The sequence below is a fragment of the Platalea leucorodia genome, assembly GCF_965183815.1.
Source record: "Platalea leucorodia genome assembly, chromosome: 2".
Classification (NCBI taxonomy): Eukaryota; Metazoa; Chordata; class Aves; order Pelecaniformes; family Threskiornithidae; genus Platalea; species Platalea leucorodia.
In genome coordinates, this window is record NC_138824.1 from 66,438,209 (window position 1) to 66,463,963 (window position 25,755).

Sequence of the window (25,755 nt, forward strand, 5' to 3'; positions counted from 1 at the left end):
TGTATGCCTCAGTGCAGTTCTCTCCACACTCCCAGGCAGCAGTATATCCAGTGGCTTTTTTGCCTTTGGAGCACTGAACACCATGTATTTGAATCTCTCTGATCTCCTGAAATGCATGTGAGCTGCAAAATGACAAGCCAGTGGAGATGGGGAAAATCAGGGTGTGCATGAATCATTTCACTAATTGTTTAGAGCATCTTAATTTTATAACTCATGTCTTTCCATTCGTCCTGGGGCTTCTCTCATGGACTTTTTACTCTCTCGTATTTTGGGGCCTAGCCCTGCAGTCCCTTCCATTTGGACGAGCCCTGTCAGTCTGGCCTCAAGTGTGCTGTGATATGTGTTAGTGGGGGTCTTCCCTTTACAGGGATGATAGAGAGCTTTGATTGCAAATTGCTGGGCATAAACACCTCCTTTCTGTGCGTTTTCTGCTCAATACCTAACATAAAAATTTCGTCCATACAGTTGTTATTATATTACTTGGATTATAACGGGGATATTTAAAGAAAGATCCCTGTCAGTGGTGTGCCATGCCCCGAGAATTAAAATCAGCACTGCAACATTAATTAAGCCTCCAGCATTTTATTTGTCTATGTAGATCTTCAATATATATATTGCTCAACTAGATGCATTTAATGCAGCCTCTTTTCATTCTCTTTAATGTAAAATAAATCCAAAAGAGCATTATAAATGTAAACCCCCTACATTTCAGTCAGCAGGATATTCAGTATATCAGACGTGTAAAGGTTATTGTGTTGCAAAATGACATTTCCTGCAGTAGTATGCTTAAGAGACTTATATATTTCTTACATATTCTGATAGCATTAAGGCAGAAGGAAGGAGACAGGTTGTATTTCATGTATTCGAGTTATATTACCAGAAACAGAATAAACAGTTCTTGCATTCTTGTGGAAAAGTTAATTACTCACGTGGCACAACATCATTATAATCAAGACAGAGCAATCAGTTCATATAACAAACCCTATAATCAAGGTAATGTAATCAATGTAAGTAATCAACTATAATAAGCAATTAAGTATCTAACTGCATCAAGCAATAACTAAAATTACAGCCTTGAATAATATCAGCTAATTGCATCGTTAGAAACTTGTGTAAAAGCCAATGGTAAATCTAAGTTTTTAACTATGCAAAATAGCTGTTGCAGGTATCATGGGAAGGTCTACAGCCTCATCCTGAGAGACAGTAGCTAGCAAAACTTGACCAAAGAAAATCAGTCATATTCCAGTGCCAGGCTTGGATTTGTCAGAGGTCTGGGGTGTTAAGGCAGGAGTAGGCTTCCTCGCTGGAGCCTTGTGTGGCCCCACCTCCCCAGTACAGCCAGAGCAACTGCCCCTGATGACATACTGGTTTGTAGCACAGCAACCCCCGAGCAGATGGGTACGGTGTCACTCAGCAGCTCTGCACACACCTCTTTTCTTCCTGCCACCACCTACGCCTGCACCAGCTAATGGCACCGGGGCTGCTGAACCTCCATGGGGATGTGCAGGGGAGTCAGCTCCATTTCTTCTGCTTGTCCCACTGCGCTCCGTATGCTGGTGAAGGCTGATGGGCCTCTCCTCCCGCCTTCATGCCAGGGAGAGTATGGCCACAAGTCATTGAAAGAAAAAAAACTATTTGAAGAGGGTTTAACCTCTACTAATAGAACTATATCCATCTGAGAGCAGACCTGTCTGTCCACATCAGGAATGGACCTGTCTGGGCACATCATATAGCAATGGGGCAGCTCCAGCATCTGGAGGCTTTTCATTTGACTGTAGCAGTACTACCAGCCCAGAAATCTCCCCCAAATAAAGGAGAGGGAGATTGAGGCTACCACTACAAAATGCTTTAAATAGAAGGAAAATCAATGAGGGAATACAAAGTGAGACAGATCGATGTATATGTGTTTTTCAGCCATGACAATATACAGGTATTCTGAGTACTTGCTGGTTTGAAAGAGCTGAAATGAATATCTGCTGCTCCCAAGCATTAAGAGAAGAGGCTTCTGTAGGATCTAGTCTTTCAAATTAAATAGAAATCCTAAAAAGAGCCCCTGGAAAGCACAGCGTGAAGTAACTCTGGTTTGTGAGAGTGAAGTGTTTAAGCCACACCAGCTGCTTTTCCTATTTTCAGCACTGGAGTTGGGTTATTTCAGCATAGCAGATGAGACAAGCAAGGTCCCTAGGCTGGAGCCCAGCATTTCTGGAAGAAGATTAGCTCCTAAGTTAAGTTAATGTAGAGCAGACAGAGAAGCATGAGGAAGGGCAAGTGGTGACTGCAGTCTAGAGTGAAACTCCCAGCGTTGCTCTCGTGGCACGACCTCACCCAAGTATGTAAACAAATACTGTCCTGACTGCCTTCTAAGTACTTAAACAAAACTAGGAATGTGTTATTTGCACCAGGGGATCACTAATGTCTTGTAGTGACAGTAGGAGTATGGCATGGACAGAAGCATCCCGTCTCTCTGTCTCACTCTACATCACTTTGAAGGGTTTGTTCAACTGTACATTTGGGAACCCTTGACTTTGAAGACAGGGGCAATACATGTAGAAGCTGAATCAACACACTAGCCAAGTCTGCAGCTTAGGTCAAAAGAACATGTGAAAATCTAATTCTAGGGCTTAATATAGTTTGCTAATTATTGGCTGAATTTTGAAAAACTGGCAAAAAATTTGAAAACATTCTGTTCCTGATGGTCCAGTCCATTGTAGCCCTTGGCAATAGCATAACCTCAGGGCTAGGCTGCTGCACAGAAGTAGGGCTGTGGGAGTCCAGAAATGGCTTGCTCTTTTATTTTAGCGCTCACCCTTCCAAATCCCAGCCAGCATGCACCGTGCACTCCCTGACTATGTTGTTAGTCAAGGTGATGCTCTCAAGAGGACAAAACACAGAGGAAAAAGTAGGAAGCAAACACTGGTATCACAGGGGAGGAAAACTGCTGAAATGCAGAAATGGCAAGACTTGGAGGCTCACTTGATGAAGTAAAACTAAACTGACGTGTGGATTCAAAAGCTGATGATGAGCTTGATGGCAGTGAGATAAAAGCTGTTAATAACTCTAGGAAAGACTCTCTTGGTGCATGGTTAACATGTGAAGCAGGTAGGAACTATCATAGAATCATAGAATTATTTAGGTTGGAAAAGACCTTTAAGATCATCGAATCCAACCGTAAACTTAACACTGCCAAGTTCACCAGTACAGTTAATTTTCTTCCCATAACTGTACTTTCCCAAATTCCTTAATTTTGAATAAAATTCAGATTTATTTTTTTTTTACAATTCCTGTCTTTCAGGCATCTCTCCATAGTGTTCAGGACTTTATTTTCTAGCATCTGAACTTCCTTTCAGGGTCATAGTTTTTTAAAACCTGGGGTTTTGTAGCAACCACAGCATTCCAGATTGCTGTCAGCCAAATGCTTACAGCCAATTTATTGTGTTTTGAGTTTCTTAGTGAGTGAGAGAGATGGAGATGCAGTGGCTAGTTCAAGTACCAGCCCCTTTAGCATCCCTGGCACTGACTGAAAGAGCACTTCTGCTCCACCCAGTGCAGCAAAGGCCAGGAGCTGATGCCTGGCACTGCCATAAGAGAAGTCCCTGACGTTGAAGGGAGAGAAGAGAAGCCCGCTGAGCCCCGTGGTGGTGGTGGGCAGCCCCAGGGCACTGGCCTGTCCAAGGAGGCAGCTTTTCCTGTGGGAGCACATGCTCCGTCCTGCCCAGAGGCTCCTGCGGTTGGGCAGTGACCCCTCTCTTCCCAGCTGCTCTCTGAAATGCAAAGGTTATGAAAATAATGACATTAGTTACAGAAATAAATTTTAATGAAGCATATGAGGAGTAGCGTTTTAATAACTGTCTGTAAACTATGTGTACAAAAATTTGACCTCTCTTGAATTATGGGTAAGGCGTTCTGTTGGTCTACCAGGAGGTGAAAGATTCTTTATCAAGCACAAGAGAAGATACAGGTCTGTAAGAAACTAGCCAGTTTAAAATCATTATTGTAATTAGTTTATTTTCTCTTCCATCAGTTGATGTGGGTTCCATATTTGGAAATCTGGAATTGGAGATGTTGGGGGGGTATTATTTCTGATGTTTTCTTGAAATAGTGGAATTATGCAAGATAAATTGTTTTCTGAAAGCCTTTTCTGCTCCAGAAATTGCAAACTGGAAACTGAATTGCATGTTTAGCTGCCAATGCGTAAAAGCCCAAAACAATTGTCAAAAAAACCCATCCTTGTTTCTAATTCCAGAAGGTATAATCATGTGCTGTATGTCAGAGTTGCAAGGCTGGGGCACAAACAGAAGTATAAGATGATTTGTTTCTTAAAGCTAATACCCCCTCACCACAGTATTGAGGATACTGACCTGTACCTTAGACTCAGATGTTCCTTAATACCCATCTTGTCACAGCCAAGATGGAAGCTGTTCATAATGTTTTAAAAGTGCACAATTTTTTTTTGCTTATGAGTGAAAGCACAAAAGATGTTTGTATTAGTCACTCCTATGAATCCCTGGGATCTCCTAGCAGTGGTCTTCCTCAGGAGACACGCATCTCATTGAGAATGTTGTTAAAAAAGACTGAGAAGCAGCTCTTGGTCAGAGAGAGACAGGAATGACAAAAGATCTGTAACATTTCCACTCATTATTTGTACAGGGTGGGATCCCATCAGCTTTAGCTCAGGTCTCCAGACAGTGATCCAGTCTGCCTGCTTTCCCAGGCTCCTAATATGCTGGCACCTTCTTTCATGAGATCCTTCTGCCTTTGGTCTGTATGCTCCCATGTGCCATGTGCTCTCAGATGGCCAGCGTGAGGCAGACACAGATATCTATGCTCCGTCTAGCCCTCCAGAAAAGCATAAAAGCCAGTTGCTAATAACATCTATTTGTTCATATTTGCATGCCTGCTTTCAGAAAGTTAGCAGAGGGCCTGATCTTGAAGGGAGTGATAATCTCCAGAACACCCAGCTGTTGGCACGGGGCTGAGCTGGCAATGAAGGGTTATGTTTCGGTTTGCTTTTAGGATTAAACTTGAAAAATCTTGGCAGTTGCCTCTCCTATTCATTGCTAGCTATGCTGTAGATAAAAAGGACCTACAAAAATGTTGTAGGAAGAAAACAGACAATGAGAAACTTCAAGTTAATGAGCCACTAAAAACATTACTCTGGTTTTGGACTCCTCAGTTTTATCTGTATTTGTCTTTTACATGTGCCCAGGCCTGTTCTGTGGTCCCCAGGCCAACTGGCATGGTGAAGCCCACGTCCTTATTCTTAAAGTCTCTTAGAGTCACAGGCAGCATGGCAATGTCCAAAATACTTACTGGGAATGGTTCTCGGCCCATGCTAATTTCCAAAACATGCCCAGAAATGGTTTTGGAAGAGTGATAGTTTGCCCAAGCCAAGGCCATCACAGGCACAGTTCTAACAATTTAATGGGCTAGCTGATCGAGTTTCAGGCCTGGGAACATTCCCTGGCACTGATTAATCTACACTTCTATTGATGCAGCCATGGAAGCTAAGACTAAATAAATACTGTAATTGGAAAAAAATAGCCCTTACTATATAATTATTTCAATAAATTATTAGCCATGTTTTGTGTCTGCAAAGTATGGCATAAATTTCGGTCAATATAGTTTATGCTATATCTCAGTTTTCAGAAAGTGGACTTACACATAAGGGAGATGGAATTTTCCCTATGTTATCCAAAATATACGTGTTCTCCAAGGAAACAAAAACTGGAATAGAAAAATCTACTTTCCATACCTCAGTGAAGAGCCATACAACCTCCTCCCTCACAGACATTGTATCAAATCCACCAAAGATACTGTTCAAAGAATACTTTCCTTACACAAATAACGTATTGCAATGCTCCCACCATCAAAGAGAATGTGGGTTTTTTATTGTATGCTCTTAAAAGAAAGCAACCAACCAAACCAAACTGCTCTATATTTGGGCCAAATCTTCTCTTTCTTGGCATAAAGCCTTCCTTCTTAGCCATCCGTTCATCACTCCCAGGTTCTAACGCACGTGCAAGCAAAATATTAAAAGAAAACCCGTGCAAGATCAGGGAGAGCTACAGTTTGCTATGTACCTGAAATTAAAGGGAATTACTGGGTGTCCAGCTTTTTTTTGAGACCTCTGAAAATTTTAACCCAAATTCCAGTATGACTAGTGCTAGGCCTTGTAGGAGCCATGAGAGTCAAATCTCAGAGGCTCATGGATGTTCTTCAGTAGCCTGATCTTAATCTGTTTCTGCTGAATTCAGCAGCAAGCCATCTTTTGACTTCAGCACATCATGTTTTCATACTGAGTGCCACAAGTTCAAAAGCATATTACATGACCAGATTTTACCAAGAACTTCCTCCACCACTGTTCTTGGAACAAAGCTATGCAGTATCTCCCACCAATGTGTAATATTAATGTATTAATATATAGTAAATAATGCATTCCCCTTCTCTGCTTTTTTGAGTAACTCTCTTTAACTGGAAATGGGCAGGTGGGAAAGATCTGTTGGCTGGAGCTCTGCTCATATACACAGAGGACAAACACCAGTAGGCTGGCAAAAAGAGGAAGAATTCTGTATAAAAATGTAGTTGCATGCTTGGGTTTGTTTACTGATGTAAAGGAAAAACGGCTGGGTTTCATTCAACCCTTCTGAGCACTGGAAAAGATGATTTCTTAGCTAATTGTGCTTGGTTTTGTTGTGGTCATTTGTTATCTGTGTTACCACAAGAGTGGTAGTCACCTTTTCTGCACTGTGTCTGCATATTCAGGTCTTTTTTGTTATATGCTGATCCCATTTTTACTTTATGTATGAGTGTGTTTATGCATAATGGGCAGGTACAGTCAGATTGCCATCAGTCTAAGTTTAGAAAATGGTTTTTAAGATAACCTTACTTATTTCTATACAATGATAAGTGGAGATATAACAAAATATTGTTGCTATATACTTTAAAGCCAGTATTAATAGATGAAATATATACATACTTACATATATAATATGTAGAAGTAGCTCTGTCTCTACCAGTATTGCTATAAGCAGTGGAATCAAGTAGAATCAGGGACTTGTAGGTATACTATATTATATCGTATATCCTATACACAGTCTACAGTGAGCAATATGAAAATATAAAGTATTTTATGAGCAGTCTGTCAGGAATACTTTTATAGCTTTGAAGTATATCTCATTTGCCTTTGTTGTTAGAGAGGCCGGTAAAATCCAATGGGTGCTAACGCAGTGTGACATACTGTTGGATAATTTCTAAACACTTTTTAGTGTCTGTGTGGTGCCTTATTCATATAAACGCCTTAGTAGACAGACAGACCACAACACCTCTATGGCATGAAAATCTAATTCAAATAGAAGCTTTTACCAATGCAACTTTTTGGCATCCCCGGTGTACCTCTACTTAAAAGCTGCATGCTTTAGGTGTTGAGTTCTGTGGGTGTTTGGATAAAGTCAATATTATCTAATCTTTGTTATTTTTATACAGTCGATCATCACTCATTTATTTTGATTTGGAGTCACTAGACTGGTTGCACATACAAATGCATTTAGAAGAACAGACTGAATGCAGAAAGCTGGCTTTACTAGTGCAGCAGGCTTGCTTTTCAAAATTAGGTGCATGAAGGAAAGTACTCATTTGCCATGAGTGTGCATGCAGATGTATTAACTGTATTCACAGTGGTCGCTTCCATGTTGCAGCTCTGACGTTTTGCTGCACAGCAATATGAAGCGATAATAGTAGGTATGGATTAATCAATCGCCTCTCTCCGCAGGGAACAGCACTGCTTCCAGTCACAAGCACACTTGTGCTAAAAGACCAGACCAATAAAAGGACCAATTTGGTTTTTAAGAGGAAGGAGCTGTAAAGGGTAGGAAAGCTGTGTGAGCCAAGAGATCAGGGTCAAGGTGAGGGTCTTCCTGTACTTGATGGAGGCAGATTGGACAGCTCTCTCACTGCCTTTAACAAGACACAGAGTTGTTTGAGGGGAGGATTAGCATTCAGGGCCAGACACAGCCTCATGTGTGATGTGGTGGTGTCACTCATCAGCAACCTGTAGTAAGGGCATGCATGCCCAGAAGGTAAGGCCAGGGAGCATCTGTCTCCAGGTGCTAAGGTGTATTTGCTAAATTCACAACCTATGGTACTTTGAGAGAACTTGTTAGTGTGTTCATATCCTGAGGTAGGCTCTGACCCTCTTCACAAAATCATTGCTGCTGAGGCTGGGCAGCACCTCTGGAGATTGTCTAATCCAACCCCCCCTGCTCAGAGCAGTGCCAACTAGAGCAGGTTGCTCAGAGCTGTGTCCAGTTGGGCTTTGGGTATCTCCAAGGATGGAGACTCCACAACCACTCTGGGAAACCTATTGCAGTGTTTAATCATCCATAGAGTAAAAAAGTTTCTTCTTATGTTTGAACGAAATTTCTTGTATTTCAGTTTGTGCCTGTTGCCTCTTGTCCTTTTCCTCAGCACCACTGAGAAGCGTCTGTCTCTATCTTCTTTAATTCCCCCATCTTCTTTACTTCCCCCATCAGGTATTACTACACATTGATAAGGTACACCTGAGCCTTCTCTTCACTAGGCTGAACAGTCCCAGCTCTCTCAGCTTCTTCTCTTATGGCAGATGCTCCAGTCTGTTAATTGTCTTCATGGTGTGTAGTTCCCTGGATTCTCTTTCTTGCCATTCTTGAAGAGTGACATTTTCTTTCTTCAAGTCCTCAGAAATCTTCCCTGAACACCATGACCTTTCAGAGATAACTGAGACCGGCTTTGCATTGACAACATTGAGCCTCCTCAGTACTCATGGATGGACCCCATCAGGTCCCATGGACTTGTGTATCTCCAGTCTGTTTAAACGTTCCCTAACCTGATCCTCCTTCAGCAAGGGTAAATTTTTCTTGCCCCAGATTTTCCTACTGGTCTCCGTTGAAGACCAAGGCAAAGAAGGCATTGAGTAGTTTGGCCTTTACCATGTATTTTGTCACCAGGTCGCCTGCCTCATTCAGTAGCGTGCCCATTTTTTTCCTAATCTCACTTTTGCTGCTAATACACCTTCCTGTTGCCCTTCACAGCCCTCAATGAATTGAACTTCAGATGGGCTTTGGCTTTCCTAACCCCATCCCTCCATGCTCATATAATTTCTGTATTTTCCTCCCTGGTGAGTTGCCCCTGGCTGCACTTCTTGTACACTTCCTTTGGATGTCTGAGTTGGATCAGGAACTCCTTGTTCATCTGTGCAGGCCTCCTGCTGCCCTTGCTTGATTTCCTTCTTGTTGGGATGAACTGTTCTTAAGCTTGGAGGAGGCAATCCTTCAATATCAACCAGCTCTCCTGGACCCCAGTGCTTTCCAGGACTGTATCCCAAGGGATTCTTCCAAGCACATCCCTGAATAGGCCAAAGTCTCCTTTCCAGAAGTCCAGGGTTGGGATCCTGCTTTTTTCCCTGCTCTCTCCTCTCCAGATCCTGAACTCCACCATCTCATTATCAGGGGTAAGGATGCCCCTGACCTTCACATCCCTGACCAATCCTTCGTTGTTGCTAAGTATGAGGTCCAGCAGAGCTCCTTTCCTTGTCAGCTCCTTAGTTACCCATGTTAGGAAGTTGTTGTTAATGCACTCCAGAACCCTCCTGGATTACTTGTGCCCTGCTGTGTTGTCCCTCCAGCAGATACATTGTGCTTCCCCCAGGTATTGGGGTAAAGTCCTTTACTACTTTGAAGTAGTAAAGTAGTTAAAGTACTCCATGAGCATCTGGTCCTGAGTGCGAGACTTCTTCCAGTTGTCTGAAGAAGCTTCATCTACTTTTTCCTGATTGGGCAGTCTATAGCAGACACCCACCACACCGTTGCCCATCTTGGTCTGGCCTCTAATACTGACATATGAGCTCTCAGCTGGCTCCTCATCTGTCCCTTGGCAGAGCTCCATGCATTCTTGCTGCTTTCTCTCATAAAAAGCAACTCCCCTTTCCACCATTGTGCATGTCCTTCCTAAAAAGCCTGTATCCATCCGTGGCAGCACTCCAGTCCTGTGAGCTATCTTACCATGTCTCTGCGATCCCAGTGAGATCATTGCCCTGTGACTGCACAGAAACTTCAAACTGTTTGTTCTCCGTGCTGTGTGTGTTAGTGTACAGACACTGCAAAGATTGCTAAGCTTCCCAGGAAAGGGATGAGAGCTTTCCTTGTGCTATCCTATGGGTGCTTCTTTATTCATGTGCGTACACTTGAAGTGGGCCCCATTTAGCCCTGTTATGTTGATTATGAGATTTCTCTTGCCCACATCACCCTGTTCACTTCACTTGTCCCATCGGTCCACTACTTCCTCATCTGATTGTTGGTCCTCTTCTCCCTCCCCTGTTGCTGCTAATTTAAAGCTTTCATCACCAGTTGACTAGACTGTAGGCAAAAATGTTTTTGCCCTGATTAGTCAGGTGAATCCCATTCTTTTCCAAGAAGTCCTTGATCGTGAAAGACGCTCTCATGGTCATAAAAGCCAAATTTCTGTTATGGACAGCAATGCACAGCCAGTTGTTGACCTGCTGGGTCCATCCAGCCCTCCTCAAGCCATTTCTCCTCACCAGCAGGATTGAGAATGCCACTTGGGCTCCATGCCCTTGACCATCACCCCCTTCCAGGATCTTCCAGGATCGAACTGAAACTTGTTATTGTTGTGAATATGATGGACAGCAGTTTTTCATGGATTTGTTCCCATGGTAGAAAAGGCCATTTCTGCTGCTCACTCCCCTTCTCTCTCCATGCAACAGATGAAATCAGGGTTGGAGTATGATACTCTAGGAAGGAAGGGCAGCACAGCCTTTGGCTGATCCTGTGCTTGCTGTGCTAGCAGAGGAACTACAATCCTGTTAGTCCTCCCAACCAGGTCTGTCCCTGGAAGTCATGGCTAAAGGCTAATGCTTTCCCAGGCCTATGGAAGAATGTTGTCCTAGTTCAAGACATTGCATGCTGTTTGTGTGGTATTTGCTTTTCCTCTAGAGAAAAAGAGTTACTGAAGCATTTTTTCTTACACTTGTGTGATATAAATAAATATTTTTGGATGCATGAAGCTAATGTTTCCCTAACCCTTGGGAGCTGGTGTCCAAACTTCCTTGGGTTTGCCAGAGTAATCAGAAAGGCAAACAAACTGATGGATGAGCTTTATTCATTGACCTGTCTGCATTCCTGCCTAGCTCTGCATTTTTACTGATTATGTATTTTGGGTCAGCAGATTTACACAGTTCACACTTCATTATCCAACGAGCATAGAATACTCAGAAGTGATCTTAAGTAGCACAGATCTTTCTGCAATCTCTGGGTTGTTCCTGCATGGGTCATAAAGCTTTAAAATGCAGTGAAAGTTAATCAGCACAGATTTCTGCTAACAACTTAAGTAGTCCTTTGCTTGTAAGTTAGCATGCAAAGGGGGGATGGCACATAGTGGGTTTCGATCTTCTCTCTTGGAAGTGGTCTGACTAACATACTGGAGAGCACCTGAGTGCTTTTGAAGGCACAGATCATGACCTAGGACTAGATAAGTGACAGAAAGTTCAAAACAACTTTTTTTGCCAACATAAGTCATTCTCCCAGTTTGCTTATGGCTAGACATTTGATCACAGAGGACCGTTCCGTCATCAAATCCTCCCTAGGCAAATATGGTCTCGTCCTGAAACTGGCTGAGGTGTGCACTCTCTAGCTTTAAAATGCCATTCGCCAGGTTTGGAAACACACATCTTCCATCTGGCCAAGGATATTTCATTGTGTTCTTCCTTTATATCAACTTGTGGGAACTGTTACAAGCAAAATATGAAATATGAGCAATGAATGCATCTTTTGCAATAAGCGTAAATGGAAAATAAGGCAAAACCAAACTTTGTCAAAATTACTTCCCCTTTATGCCTTCATTTCTTCATTATTCTTTGTTTTGCTTTTGGGGTTTGAAGTGTGTGTAGTAAGTGAAATGCTTAAAGTATTAGCTATTTTACTTCATTTTCACTATGGACATTGTTGAAATCCTTTAAAAAGAAAGTCCCATATCTTGAAGACAAATAGCAAAGTAATTCTTTCTGCTAGGTAAGAAACTGTGCCAGGAAAAAGAGTGACTGGACTGTTCTCATAGAGCAGTACTATTTGACATCAAGGAAGGAAGTGGTTAAATGCCAGGGGTGATGTCTTCTTAAAAGAGGTGACTGGTACAGAGAAAAATAAATGATACTCGCATAGCTTAGTGGTAGAGCAAGGAAGGAAAATGTAACCCTGAGGAGAGCTATTCTGGAAAGAAAGCCAATATGGGGGGGGTGTGTGTGTGTGTGTGTGTGAGCTGATTACCCAAGTGTCTGCATTGGCTTCAGCTCCACAGAGCTGTAAGCATCTGGCATGGGGACATGGGACATGGTGCCTTCACACTTCCTCCAGACTGAGTACTCTTTTGGCTCTTTTTCTCTTTACAGGAACCCAGACCTTTGTATAACAAAAGGTGCCAGTTTTATTCAAGTGGTATAGGATTCCTGTATGATGCCTACCAGACAGAGGTAAACAAATTCACCTCATCACATGTGTGTTTCTGCTGTGCTTTGAGGGGCTGGGGAGGAGGGAGGCAGGTGTTTGAGAGCGTGTCTGTGCATATAGGTCACGGCTTGATGATAGAAACTCTACTGTTTTTTCTCCCACAAGTGACTCCTCACTTGTCCAAACCTCTGATGATTGCCAATCATTGCAACCAGTGAGGTTTTGAGCTATCATCAGTGTTTCTATCCAGTACATTACTCTGGGACTGGAATGATTCCTAGTCCATCTATACTGTATAATAGCTGTCTGGAATGTATTTGTCACATTGGCATCTTTCTCTGAGGAGCTTTTTGTAGACTTCAAGTGGAATAGGAAATACCTAAATGAATCCATTTGCATTGTCCAGAAATCTTCTCTGTATTTATCCAGCACAGGCCAAGAATGTCAGTGGTTTGAATGCAGCTTTTTTATTATCTCAATGACATTAACATGGTCGAAAAAGTGCCCATACCCAAATGGCTAGCCTCCTGAGAAGTCCAGATTTAGTTTCTTTTCCTATTTTTCATTTTATTATTGTGGTAAATCAGTGAGAGTGAAAAGAAAATCAAGCAGAGCAGGATTGAAAACAGCTAAACAGTGGTATAACTTACAAGAAGCCAGATGTCCTTCATCACCATTCCTCCCATGGGTAAGAAAAAGTGTATGGGGGATGTTAGTGTTAATAATTCTAGATGGCTTAGCAAAGTATATTATCAATCAGGTTAAGCGGCTAATACTGCTTAAATCTTGCCGCATTGTTGCAACCATTGTTGATTCCAGAAAATGTATGACAAAAATACTTCACTGCCCTCCTTGCCTAAAGACCTACCCAGACAAACTTATGATCTGTGACAGCAGCCTTTCCTATAAGTTTTAATCCATCCTCTTCTAAAGTGTGCACGCACACTCAGACACAGACGTGGCCCGAGAAATGCTTCTGATTCCTGTAATAAGCGTGTAGCTGGGGTCACGCTGACCACAGCTCCCTGCAGGTGACCTTGGGCTCCCGGCCAGACAGGTTTCCCCAGCTCTGCAGATTCTGGGAATGTCTAAAGTTGGGCCACCCAGAGCTCTTCTCTCTGGCAAAACCCCCATATCTTTTAAAAGTGTAGTTAGTTTGTAATAACATTCTTGTCTGGTTGTCCACTGATTTAGAGTCAGCATGTGCTAGTTCAGAGTTAATGATCCATGGCATTTGAACTTGGCTTTTGCTTTTCCAAAGTTAGCCAGCTAGTGAGCAGGGGCCATGCTCTGCATGCCAGGCAAACACCTAACTAGGAAGGCAGATTGTTTACTGCGTGCAAATTTCCTTTTGATTGCCATCTCTAGCCTGTGAGTTGTCTCCAGCTCATGTAATTTGCCTGTTTCAGTTCTTCTGTTTGCTCAAAGCAGAAAGAATTTGATTTTCTTGCAATTCCCATGAGGTGAGAACATCTGTTCAACTGGTGCTGAGGGTATAGACAGGCACAAACAGCCAGAACATGAAAAAGCTGAATGTCTGGTCACTGAAATGAAATAATAGGTCTTGACATGCAGAATACCCACAAATGGCCTGTTTCCATCACCCTTGCTCACACCACACAGTAATTTGTTTATTTTGGTTTATTCACTGTTCTCCTAAAAAGGAGTGTCTTGCTCTTTGCATGTCTTAAAAATGCAGTGATAAAAATAGACAACTACAGTAACTCCCTTGGCCAATAATATAATGTGTCCTGTAGCCTAAAAGCAGCTAAAAATGTTTAAGATCTTGCTGATCTCCCTCTTTTGTACTTCTAGCCATCTACAGTAAAAAGGGGCAAACTGGCCTTACTGATGCTTGGAGAGGGGAAAACTACTTTTATTTCCTATCAATCAGAAGTGGTCCCCAAAGCCATGCATCAGAACAAATCCCCTTTTTAGCAGCCCACTCCATCTTATGAAGCCCTCTGATCCCAATCATGCATGTGTAATGGGAAAAGGGTATTTTAATTATGCAGGTCCTAGGCCATTATGGCTGCACACAGGAGGTCAAAATCAAAGTTCCACGCAGTGCAAAAGCACTAAGGCGTCCCAACAAAATGGCTGTGGTAGTGGATGCATTGGCGCACACTGCTTCAGGATGGGTTTTCAAATTGCTTTGAGAAGTAGCCAGGTGTGATGTTTCAGTCACTCCTGAGCTGGATCTTGATTAAGCCGATGCAGTTGTTGATGGTAGCGTGCTCCTCTTCTGCAATAAATTGCAGCTCAGGCTGAGGGCAGCTGCAGCTGAATGTGACGTCAGGCCAACAAAGCCCTTATGTGAAATTCCAGTAAGTTCAGACAAAACAGAACAAGTTTGATGAAATGAGGTCCTGTCTCAGGGTGAGGTATTCTTGTGATAAGTGGGATGTGTCTGTATCAAGCTGTGAGCTCCATTTCCAGATTGCAACCTAGACTGAGACCCTCCTTTTATAACCTAACTTCCATTTTGGGTTAGGAGAGCTGATTGGTATGAGACACTAACCACAGGTACAGCCTTGTCCTGGGCAGCAAAGCAACCCCAAGGCATCGTTTTAACTTCCTTTTAACTTTAGCTTTGTCACCCAGCTTCCACTGCTCAAGCAAATCCTGCGAAGGACAAGTGTGCCAAGTCTGAGACCAGCTGCAAGATTAACTTTCTCTGGTGCTGAGTGTGTGTGTTTAAGGCTTTCCTTTTTGCTGGGAACAAACACGTGAGGAGTACAGACTCATCAACAGTGGCAGTTTTCACACTAAAAAGGATGCACAGATCCAGAACTCGGGAGCTGAGAAACATCTGGTTTAACATCTCCCGTGGAGACTATCCCACAGACTAACACATTCATGGCTAAGCAGAACTGTCTGACAGAAGCTTTTCAAATGCAGGCATGTATTCCTAAGCATGCTCCTTCTACTTTTTTATTATGAGGAATTTTCCATTCAATAATGCATTTTATTTGCATTTTGCGATCAAAATACTTCTCAGTGGTTACAGTACATTTTTTCTATCAAAATAAAAACTGTAGAAAGCATGTATTTTCTGACCTGCTAGCTTTTAAAACCTGACAGTTCTCCAGGATTTCAAAGTTAATAAGCTAAAAATCTCAGGAAAAAAAAAGCCTTACATATAAAATATTTCAATTGGTTTGTAGTGCCAAATAGAAGTGATTAATGCTTACCACATTTAAGGAGTCATTAAAATGATTTCTTGTCTGGATGGAGAGTGGCTTATGTGTGCCTACCTTTATTGTTCTAACATCTGTCCATCCCTGCAATTGCTGCTTACACAAATAAACCTTTTCAGTTTTCTATTCAAGAGCCTGCAGTAAATGGTACTTATTTGCTGGAGTGCTTGGATTGGTTCTCAGCGGTTTTGTTTGTGGGTTTGGAGATTGTTCTTCTTGTTGTTGTTACTGATTATTTCCTTCTTTAGGAGGGTGTTGATGAAAGGAGGGAGCTCCCATTTATTGGAAGCTGTTCAGATAAATTGGCTTCTTTGCCCATTTCCCCACTATAATGGACTGGTATTCTTATCCACTTCAGTGACTTGCTGTGGTGTGTCTCTTACGACCCATGGTCCCTCCATCACAGCTGTAGGGATCTGCATCTCACAGCTGCAGACTCTGGGTCTCATCAAATAGCACCAGGCAGTGCAGCAAAGTGCTTGAAAACTCTGGCAGCCCTGGCTGCAGGTTGGTGCTGGGGGCTCTGGGCTCGATAGTACAAATGCCCGGAGACTCGGGGGCTGATGTCCTGAATAAAACTCCTGGGAGCTCAGGGATGTCTTTCTGCCCTGCAGTTGTGGATTTTGGAATCTCAGGATCTTTCTGCACAACAGGTAATAAAACCTGACACGGCAGTAGCTGCTTCTTTGTGGTCAGTAGGATGATTCACACAACACTGAAACACTGAGAATAAAAGTCAGTCTCTTCTTTTTTGGCAGGTGACGTGTTATACCTTAAACAGCAAGTGCCAGCTGAAAGTAAAGAGTAACACGTGCTATTGCTGTGACCTGTACAACTGTGAGAAGTAAGTACCTGTGTGCAGTCAATGGCCTCTGAGAAAGCCTTGGTTGTTTGTCCGTCCTCTTAAATAGTGGGGGTGGTTGCCCTTCAGCCTGGAGAGGCACCACAAGGGGCTTGTATGCTGAGCAATCCACTTCCTCTGCGACTCAAGTCCTGATGCCAGCAGAGAAGAGGTCAGGGGTTGCGTGTTAGCATTGGCATTATTTCAGTTTATTTTTCTTTAAATATGTCCATAAGCATTTTGCTGTGTGATCAAAATTGACCACTCAGTCATAGCCCTGTCAAGATTTACTGTTGATCTTGCAATGCAATTTTCCCATTAGATTTAATGAATCCTTTTTTTTTTTTTTCCTACCAAACTGGGGGAAACAAAAGGAATAGGAACATAGGTGTCCATGAGCAGAGATCATGTTGTAGGCATATGCAGAGCTCTTTTGTTAGCCACAGCCTCTGTAGGCATGGGATTTTGCTAAATTGTTATAGGATAGATACAGAGGGTCTTGTAAGTGTTTTCGAAGCTGTCCATTTGACTTCGTCATTACCAAAGCACAAGATGTCAGAAGATAAGAGAGGAAATGTCTAGATATGCTTACAAAGATCAGCTGAAGGTTAGCACAGGGTTGCCATGCAGCAATTTAACAGCAGTAAAAAGGGTGGTTAGGAAAACTACATCACAGCAAAGTCCAAGGGTTTATAATGTGGAAGACATGAAATAAACTCGCACAACTGACTGGCCACCTGGCACATAAGAGATTTCAACTGCAAGCAGCATCATGTCTTGCCACATACAAGAAACTGGGAAGAATTTCCCAGAGCAGATCTTCTGCCTGACTCACCCTCTGCACACCTCAGTATCACCTGACCACGCACTCTCTTGCAACCTCTGCAACCCTCTACAGTTCACCCACAGTCACTCTTCTTTCTTTCCCTCTATGTATTTCTCATCTTTCTTTCTTCCTACATCTCCTGTTTTATTTTGGTTTTGCCTCCTTTTCACATGCTAGCAGCCCTGAATAACCCCAATCTTCTGTAAGCCATGGCTAGCCAGACATGAACATTTTAGGTGTAGGGGAATGAGGCTGGCCCAGTGAGGCTTCTGCACAAGGCTTCTGCATAAAAGAGTAGCTCTTGCCTGAATCCTGAGTCAACTAGAGAAGCAAAATGAAATTTGGGACTAGAGGGAAGTCACTTATGCATACGTATTTCTCATGCACACAAGAGACACAAAGCGAGTGCAGGTCTATGGAATGGATTAAAATCCCCTATGAATGTTAAGAGTTTTTTGCTTGTGTAAGAAGTGTTAAATCTGGACATGATGGAGGTATACAAAACAAATGACATGGGAAAGGTAGAGTATGCATGACTTTGGTACCTTTTCTATGGTAGACAAATGATGGAACATCATAGTTGCAATGCAGTATGTTTACACTGAGAATGCTTTCTTCCATGGTACATAACTAACTGCTGCACATTAACACTGAATCAAACAGCCCAACCCAATACAGATAAGAACAGGGGTTTTAAAGAGGTTAAAGCATTCAGAGTTATCAAATAAAGTGACTGAAACTCTGCTGCTTAAAGCATAAGGTAACAACAAGGAGAGAGCATGAATACTCCCCCTCCAGCTGGAGATCCTCAGTGCCATTTTTCTGAGACACTAGGTTTGTCTGAAACACCTGGGACTGATCACTGCTGTGACAGCGTTCAATGATATAATTAAACATGCGTGTTCTGCCATTGTCAGCAATCCACAGTGGACAGCAAGATCTTATGGCACTGGCATGGACAAATCCAGAGTAAAGAAGCAGTCTTGCTGCTCTACAGACTTGGCAACTCCAGTTCATAGGATGGCTAGAAAGAAGTAGGAGGAGACACAGTCACACGAAGTGACTTGGTGTCAGCCATGCAATAGACCTATATGCAGGCAGGATTGCAAGTCAGATTTTCTCAGCCTCATGGCAGCTGAAGCTATAGGTTTATTTCGTTAAGCAACATCTGGGCTCATGATAGGGCCTGAGTGAACTCAACAGGAGCAGATCCGCAATGCCAGAACCATGCCCAACAACAAATGATTGGACATTTCCAGGAATTACTGCACTTGGCTTGGTTACTCCCAGAAATGTTGTGGGTTTCTCCATGCTGCTACCTTCATCTGCAGAGCTTTCTCTCCATCTCCACTGCTGCCCCATGCACTGGGGATGGAGGAACAGAAGAGTAACCATAAACTGCTCACTTCTGGTTTCCACCATAATCTGATGGCAGTTTCCTAACAGTGCAAAAACAGACTTGGCATTTAAAAAATGTTTCCAACTCAAATAGCTGCTCTAGGAGCTCATTAGTGGGCTAGCATTAAGGCAGGTACTGGAAAGAACTGCAGGAAACTGTGGTTTCAAATTTTGCAGTAGGATATTTCTGACTTTCGGCAAAACAATGAGGATTAACTTCACAACATGCCTGATTTACAATAGCCAGTGCAGTGTAGAAATATGAACAAACAAAGATTTCTGGATAGTACAATCCATAGTGTAAAGGCACATCTCTATGCTGTACTGTGTTGCATCTGTTAATTTGGAACCGCAGACACCGTAAACAAATGTAGCCAGCTGGCAAAATCTCACTTCCTGTGGTTGAATTAATACTTAAGCAACTTGCCTTCCCCAGTTTCAGAGATGCCTGGAGATTTCCAGGTGAGCTGGGAAAAAAGCAACGCTAAGCATGCTTTAGCTGGTAGGTAAATGACAAGGGCAACATCCATATGCCAGGACTATGCCTGTGTTTGGAGGCCCTGAGGAAAAAAAAGAAGTCCCTGCTGGTGCACAACACCGATCAGCCAAACTGGGGTTGGTATTAGTTGGACTACATGTTTAATGCTGGCATTAGCAGAGCCAATTTTTGTCTACAGTAGAGCTTTCTCCAGTTCGTCTCAGCAGTGTTTGGTGGGAGCATGAATGAAGTGCTTTGCCAAAGAGGAAAGTAAGCAGGAGGGATTCAGATCCTCTGGTGCTCTGTATTATGTGCAAAACCATTCCCACCACAGTGACGTTGTCTGCATTCCCTTTCAGTTCAGAGCAGTCCTCCAGCTACTACGAATTTCTCGGCGTGAGCAGCTGTCAGGACGTGGTTCACCTGTATAGGCTGCTGTGGTCCTCCACAGTCCTCAACATCATCGGGTTGTTTCTGGGGATTATTACGGCAGCCATTCTTGGGGCATTTAAAGACATGGTAAGGCTCACAGTCTTTTGCCTTATGTGAGGACTTCTGTGCTTGTTGACGTTATGAAATGGGCAAGGAAGCATAAGTATATGAAAGAGGCACTTTAAACATGTTTCCTGTGTGATCTGGGAGTCTGGAGTCGTATCTTTAGGCTAAGTGGTTGCCAGATGCTCACAGCTAAGTAGGTCAAGCCTGGTCAAATACATGAATGGAAGGGAAAAAAACAGGCGTCTGTGTGAACAGATGCTGGGGATTCACTTAGTGGCATCTTTCTTTCCTTCTAATTCAGCATTCAACATGTGGGCCAGCACAGAGTTCGAGGATGCTGGTTTGTAGCTAACACATAAAACTCAAGTCCTAGCTGTGACTGTTTAACCCTATGTAGTTCTTTTCCCAAGAACGGGGGATTAACTCTGAAGTACCAGTTAAGTTTTTATTTAAACAGTTGTATTCAGGTCACATTAACCTTCTCTTTTGTCTCACTAAGGAATGCCACCCTCTAACTGCTCCCTGTGCCACACCACCATGTTGTGCTGATGTGCACTACGGCACTCAGAAGAGGCTGTGTGCTAGAAGGGATTCTGTAATACAGTGCCTCATCTGCCTAGCTTTTCTGACATGTTAAAAGGGTGAAGTAGCTGTTCCTGGGATTATCACTGTCAGTGGTCACGTTTGCTAAAGCAGTGCCTAAAGACCAACCAAGTGGCTCATGATTTACTAGGCACTCAGAAGAATAGATGGTCCCGGCCCAAAGAGCTTCCAAACTAAATGGGCAGAGGCGGGGGGATGGAGGTGAAAGGCAGGAGCTGAAGGGAGGTGTGATAGCAGCATGGGTCATCTTAGGTCCATGATGTTTCTGGTGACTATTCCGGAGGAGAAAACTAAATAGAAAGGCAGGTGAAAGAAGAGAGGGATGGAGCAGGGAAGAGGAAGCAAGAGAGGTGGGTGGGATGTACACCGGGGGGGCCGACTGGAGGGAAGGGGCTGCTCAGAGCTGGCAGCCAGTGAGCCAAGGACCCAGTCAGACTGGAGGCCATCCAGGCCCTGCTCTGACCATCCAGCATCCCTTAGCAAGCCTGTCCAGGCTATCTACAACATGTGCTGGGTGCTTAAAACCATGTGACAGAGCAGGGCCATATGAATTATTTGAAATTCACCTTTGTTAAGAGTTGCAAAATGTTTGCTGGAAATATTCCTCTCTCTAGATTAAGGCAAACAAGCACACTGAGCCTTCACATGTAAGAAATGTGCAGCTGAGCTGTCCTTTATGTGAGGGGACTCATGCAAAGAGTTGATAACAAATGGCAGCCAGCCAGTAAAGAGTTGCAGCTGCCTGATAGGAGGTAATGGAAACAGCTTTCCCAGCTTAATTCATACCCTCCCTGTGAGAGGAGCAATGGCAGAAGGGGAGCAGAAACAACCACAGTGGTAAACGAGGAGAAGAACAGCTACATGAGGAGGGGAAGGCAGGCATCATCTACAGTAAGTCCTTGGTAGAGCACTGCAGCTTTCCAGTGCTGCTAAGTATTTTCCCCTGCCTAGCAGATGGGTGCGAGTGCCTCCACCAAGGGCAGCTGTGGGAGTTGCTAGTGCTCCCCTGAGATGGGGAACGGTGCAGAGAGCCAGCCTGAGTCCACTTAATCTGTCTCGCACAAACCGAGGCTTACGTGGGATTTGGGCTGATGCTTCATAGCAGGGCGAGCTCCAGCCCAGGCTCACTTCTGTGCTGCACGGGGGCCGTCGCTGCACTGCTCACGAGGGATGCCAAGCCGAGGAGACGTTCCTGGGAGAACTGGGGTCTCCATGACCTGGCACATTCTCTCGCTGGGAGGCAGAGCCTGGGTCAGGTTCTGGGTCCTCTGACTGAGCAGCATAAAGCCGTGCAAGGAAACAGCAGCAGCAGTGGACGTGCAGCTTCCCCCCCAGGCTTAGCTGGAGCAAGTCTGTCGGGGCTCCAGCTAAAAACCTGAACTGAGTAAGCTGTTTAATGTCTCCTCTGCAGTGGGAGCAGAAAAAAACATGGCTAGCTTAAGGGAAAGATGAGTTTGTCTCAGTTACCTCAGCACAGTAGCCATAGTATGCTTGTGAAAGTGTTACTAAAGCAGCAATCCAAAATGCAATGACCGCTCCTTGCTCCTGCCTGTGCTTTTTCAGGGTCCTTTTGAGTGACGTACCAGAGCTGGTTTGCTAATCTGCTGCTTGCTTTGGTTACGAAAGGAGTAACTCTTGGGGGAAGACAGGGGCCAAGAAAGCATGAAGCAGAAGAGGGAGAGAGAGGGGCATGGGACTGAAATAAGAAAAAAACCCCTTCAAAATGTGTGGGAGAACAATTTTCTTTCTTTCAGGACATCACCTTCCCACAGAAATGCTCACTGGCATTTTGCAGGGAGAGCTGCAAAGCCCACTGAAACGCCTCAGGGCACTGCTCCGAGGTTGACTTCCAGAAAATACAGGGCCAGGCTGACTAGTCAAACAAAAAATATCATGTTTATCTCTGGGGAACGCTGGCAGCCAAAACATGTTACAAAGGGGAGAGTTTGCAAAACAGCGCCGTTGCCTCTAAACCCATCACATTTCCTGGACATAAAAAAAAAAAAAGTGGTGTTGTGTTGGTTGTTGCGGGTTTTCTTTCTTGTGACAAATTCCCTGCAGACCCTGGCATGCTCCCCATGGTTTTGCTGCCTGCCAGAGGGCCATGCTGGCTCAGTGGGAAATATTTCATCCTCTCCTGACCCCCAAGGCGTCAGCTCTCAGTGGCTCCTGTGTCACCCCTGGGGCCATCCTCCGTGATTTGCTGGGTGCTGGGGGAGCTGCAGTGGAGCTGCCGCGGTGCCCTCCTTTTCAGATCTACAGTGTGCTTGGATATAGGATGCCGGCTAGGCAGTTGCCTTAAAATCACCTTTCAGAAAAAGTAGATTGAGATATAATGTAAATAGAAGTATGTACTTGGAGTATCCAAAATGGTAAAACACCATGATTATTTCTTACAGAAGAAAAAGGTAAAGAAATGCATGGAAAACTTCACTTGCTAGTACTAAGAGTTAATCTAGAAACTCCCTTCCATGCCCCAGTATTCATCTGATGACTTGTAGATGTTTTCCTGACACACCTTGCGAAGGAATCTGCCTGCCCTCAGTTTAGGGTTGCATTAATCAGAACTACTGATGGTCCTGGTGGGGCTGCTAGCTTTTCTTTTTTTCAGTCTCCTTCTTGGAGTCCTGAAGGGAATCTGAACAGATTAAATATCATTCCCTTCTCTCCTCTCCTCTTCCCTCACCCTGCTCTAAAAACAAAACCAAAATGAACCCCTAATTACTGAGCTACTTGCCATGTGTTCATGTCTTAGCACTCGTGCAACTAAAGGTGCAGCTTGACGTTAAAAGTAGTCGTACCTCAGGAATAAATGTTTTGGCAGCTCTGTGTCAGATCAGCGAGCTGTCCTGCCTTGCTCTGCAGCCGCCCAGCAAGCCGCTTGCGTGGCCAGACAGCCCCGCCGGCCACAGCCCGGTTTCCCCACACTCCCTGACCCGAGGTGCCTGCATTGCACTGGCAGCGTTCCCTGGCTGGTTCACAGCTCCTTATCTCTCTGGCTTGGGTGGTGTTTCAGTTTAAAATGTCTCCACCTGCCCTTGTATTTTATGTGACTAATTTAACATGGTGTCATTACTGGAATACTTGATAAAAGCATCTAACCAGCTTCAATACCTGCGAATCGTTGCTGGCGCCAGGCTGAGACCAGATAGATGATAGCATGATAACAAGGTGCTTTGATCAGTGGGTTTGGGGTGGATGATGCCCCAAAACTGTCTTCTAGGACTGTTGTGATGTTCATCCTTAGCAATTGGACAGCATTGCTGCTACAGATGGAGAGAACGTAAGAGGACTGAGAGAGGTTCCTGGGAGAAGGACAGCAGCACCCAAAGGGACACACACCAGAAAGTTGGTGACAGATGCAGAACAGAGACATCTGTGTTTCATGTTGGGCAAAACAAGTGTTTCTTGCTGCATTTATGTCCATAGCCAGAAGAATCTGGTTGCGCCAGGGCCTCCCTCCTCCGAGGAAGGGCACGCTCCGGGCATGGGCCCAGCCCTGGCCGGGCTGAGCCGTGTTGCTGGCCCCAGACCTCGGGTCTGAGGCAAGCTCGTTAGCTGCTTCTCACTACTGCTGTCTGAAAGACAGGGTCTCTCCGCTTCTCCCCACCATATCCACTCAGCAGGACGGGTAGAAAGGAGGTGTTTTGAGGAGGGTACCTTGAAGATGAGAGACTTGCCTTCTCCCATGAAATAGGCTCTATGCTTTCGACCCCAGCCTTTCTCTGCTCCAGCTCCTGGGGTGCTAAGTTTCTCCAGAGAGCTAAGGCCTGGATTGTCAGGTAACCTCATGTGGTACATCAGTGACCTAGATGATGTTTTCCATGTACAAACACAATTAATATACCTCTTTCTCAATCATGGAGAGATCTCACACTATCTCCAGAGGATGCAGTGGTTTATGTCTCTCACTGATAAATCTGAAAAGAAATGCCAAAACAAAAAAATCCTGGCTGCTGCTTTTAGCATTTTTCTGGCAACCACCATATTTTATTATTTCAGTAACAAGAAAATTCCATGCGCTCATGTAGAGCAATCTGCTAATAAAAACAAAGGAGAGAAAAGAAACCACTGGATTTGTCTCATTTTGCAAAGCAGAGGGACATGAAAATCTCAGAGAGCTCTACTGTCCTTCACAAATGGTTGTATAGCACGGGGTTTTAGTGTTTAACACAAGCCCCCTTTCACATTTAGATTTTGCTCTTTTTTTTTCCTCGCCCAGTTATATTAGCTGGTTTAATATAAGCTACTACTTCTTCCTGCAGACCTCATATTGCATTGCAGTTAAGGGCCATGCCAATAAAGCCACGGGATATGATGAAGGATTTTATGCGGTAGGCATGAGATATGCACGTGGGGGGTGGTATTGCACAGCCAGCAGCAAACTCCATTTCACAAGTGAGAGGGGGCTGTGAAAGAAGAGCAAGTGGTCTGGAAAGGGAGATCTTTGTAGATCTGCGTGGGAAAGCAGAGAGCAAAGACATGAGGGCATCAAGTAGTTGCTATTGGAAAGAGTCTGCAGCAAACTGTGAAGGACTGGGTGTTTGGTGCTGAAGAAGAGGCGGTCAAAGCTGTATGCTGTGCTCTTCAGTGTGTCTTGGGTCTGGAGTCCTGCCAGTGCTTCTGTAACTGGTGCTAGGGAAGCACCAGCAGTCTTTTTCCAAGGGAAGATTAAAATAGCTGTGTATTTCTGGTCAGAAAATTCACTCTAGATGATACACCCTCCTCTCGTTCTGTCTGCTTCTTGTTTTTTTGTAGTACCGGTATTGTGTTGGAAAATAGCGAGTTGTTAAATTGCCTAGTTGTTTGTGTTACGACCAGTTCCCACTCCAGCCCCCTCTGAGCTGTGCTGATGTATTGTTGTATTCTGTGCTCAACAGGTACCTCTGTCCCAAATTGCTTTCAGTGCTGCACCTCCTCCTCAGATCCTGTACAATCCTGCCCAGCAGATCCTGACATATGCTGGGTTCTGTCCTTCTGCAGCAACTATTTCTACGTATCCATCCTACCCGTTACCTCTTCAGGTACAGTACAAAATGACACCCTTCTTACTCCATCAGAAAAGCATAAGCTGCTACTCAGTACAAACTCTGTAGTGGTAGACCGTGGCTCCTGGGGGTTTGAAACAAGGCAAAGAAGTTGGATCCCAACTCAGACTCGTCTCTGGGATGACTTAGTCTGGGCCTAGTTCTCAGGTCTGTTCTCAGATCTCAGGCTGTCTCTGGTTGTCCTTTGGACTCTGCCTGCTGACTGGGAATCCCAGTGTGGGATTAGAGCTGCACTACAGTAATCATGAAGGTGAACACAACCCCCGTGTTGGGCAAGATAAAGCAGCACCAGAGGCATTGGGGAAACAAAGGAAGCATCTGATACACACAGGATTTGGCAGAAAAGTTTACACACCTTAGCCCACCTGA

At 44.1% G+C, this 25,755-nt stretch overlaps 1 protein-coding gene across 1 annotated transcript in view; it reads left to right on the forward strand.

Annotated features, from left to right (window-relative positions):
* The window catches only part of TMEM255B (transmembrane protein 255B), a gene marked incomplete at its 5' end in the record, with an annotated part of 75,954 nt that overhangs the window by 44,713 nt on the left and 5,486 nt on the right, over positions 1-25,755 (forward strand). The window contains 3 exons of the mRNA XM_082304251.1: positions 12,437-12,517; positions 16,453-16,538; positions 19,597-19,756. Coding sequence (XP_082160377.1) covers positions 12,437-12,517; positions 16,453-16,538; positions 19,597-19,756 — 327 coding nt within the window. The remainder of the gene's footprint in view (positions 1-12,436; positions 12,518-16,452; positions 16,539-19,596; positions 19,757-25,755) is intronic.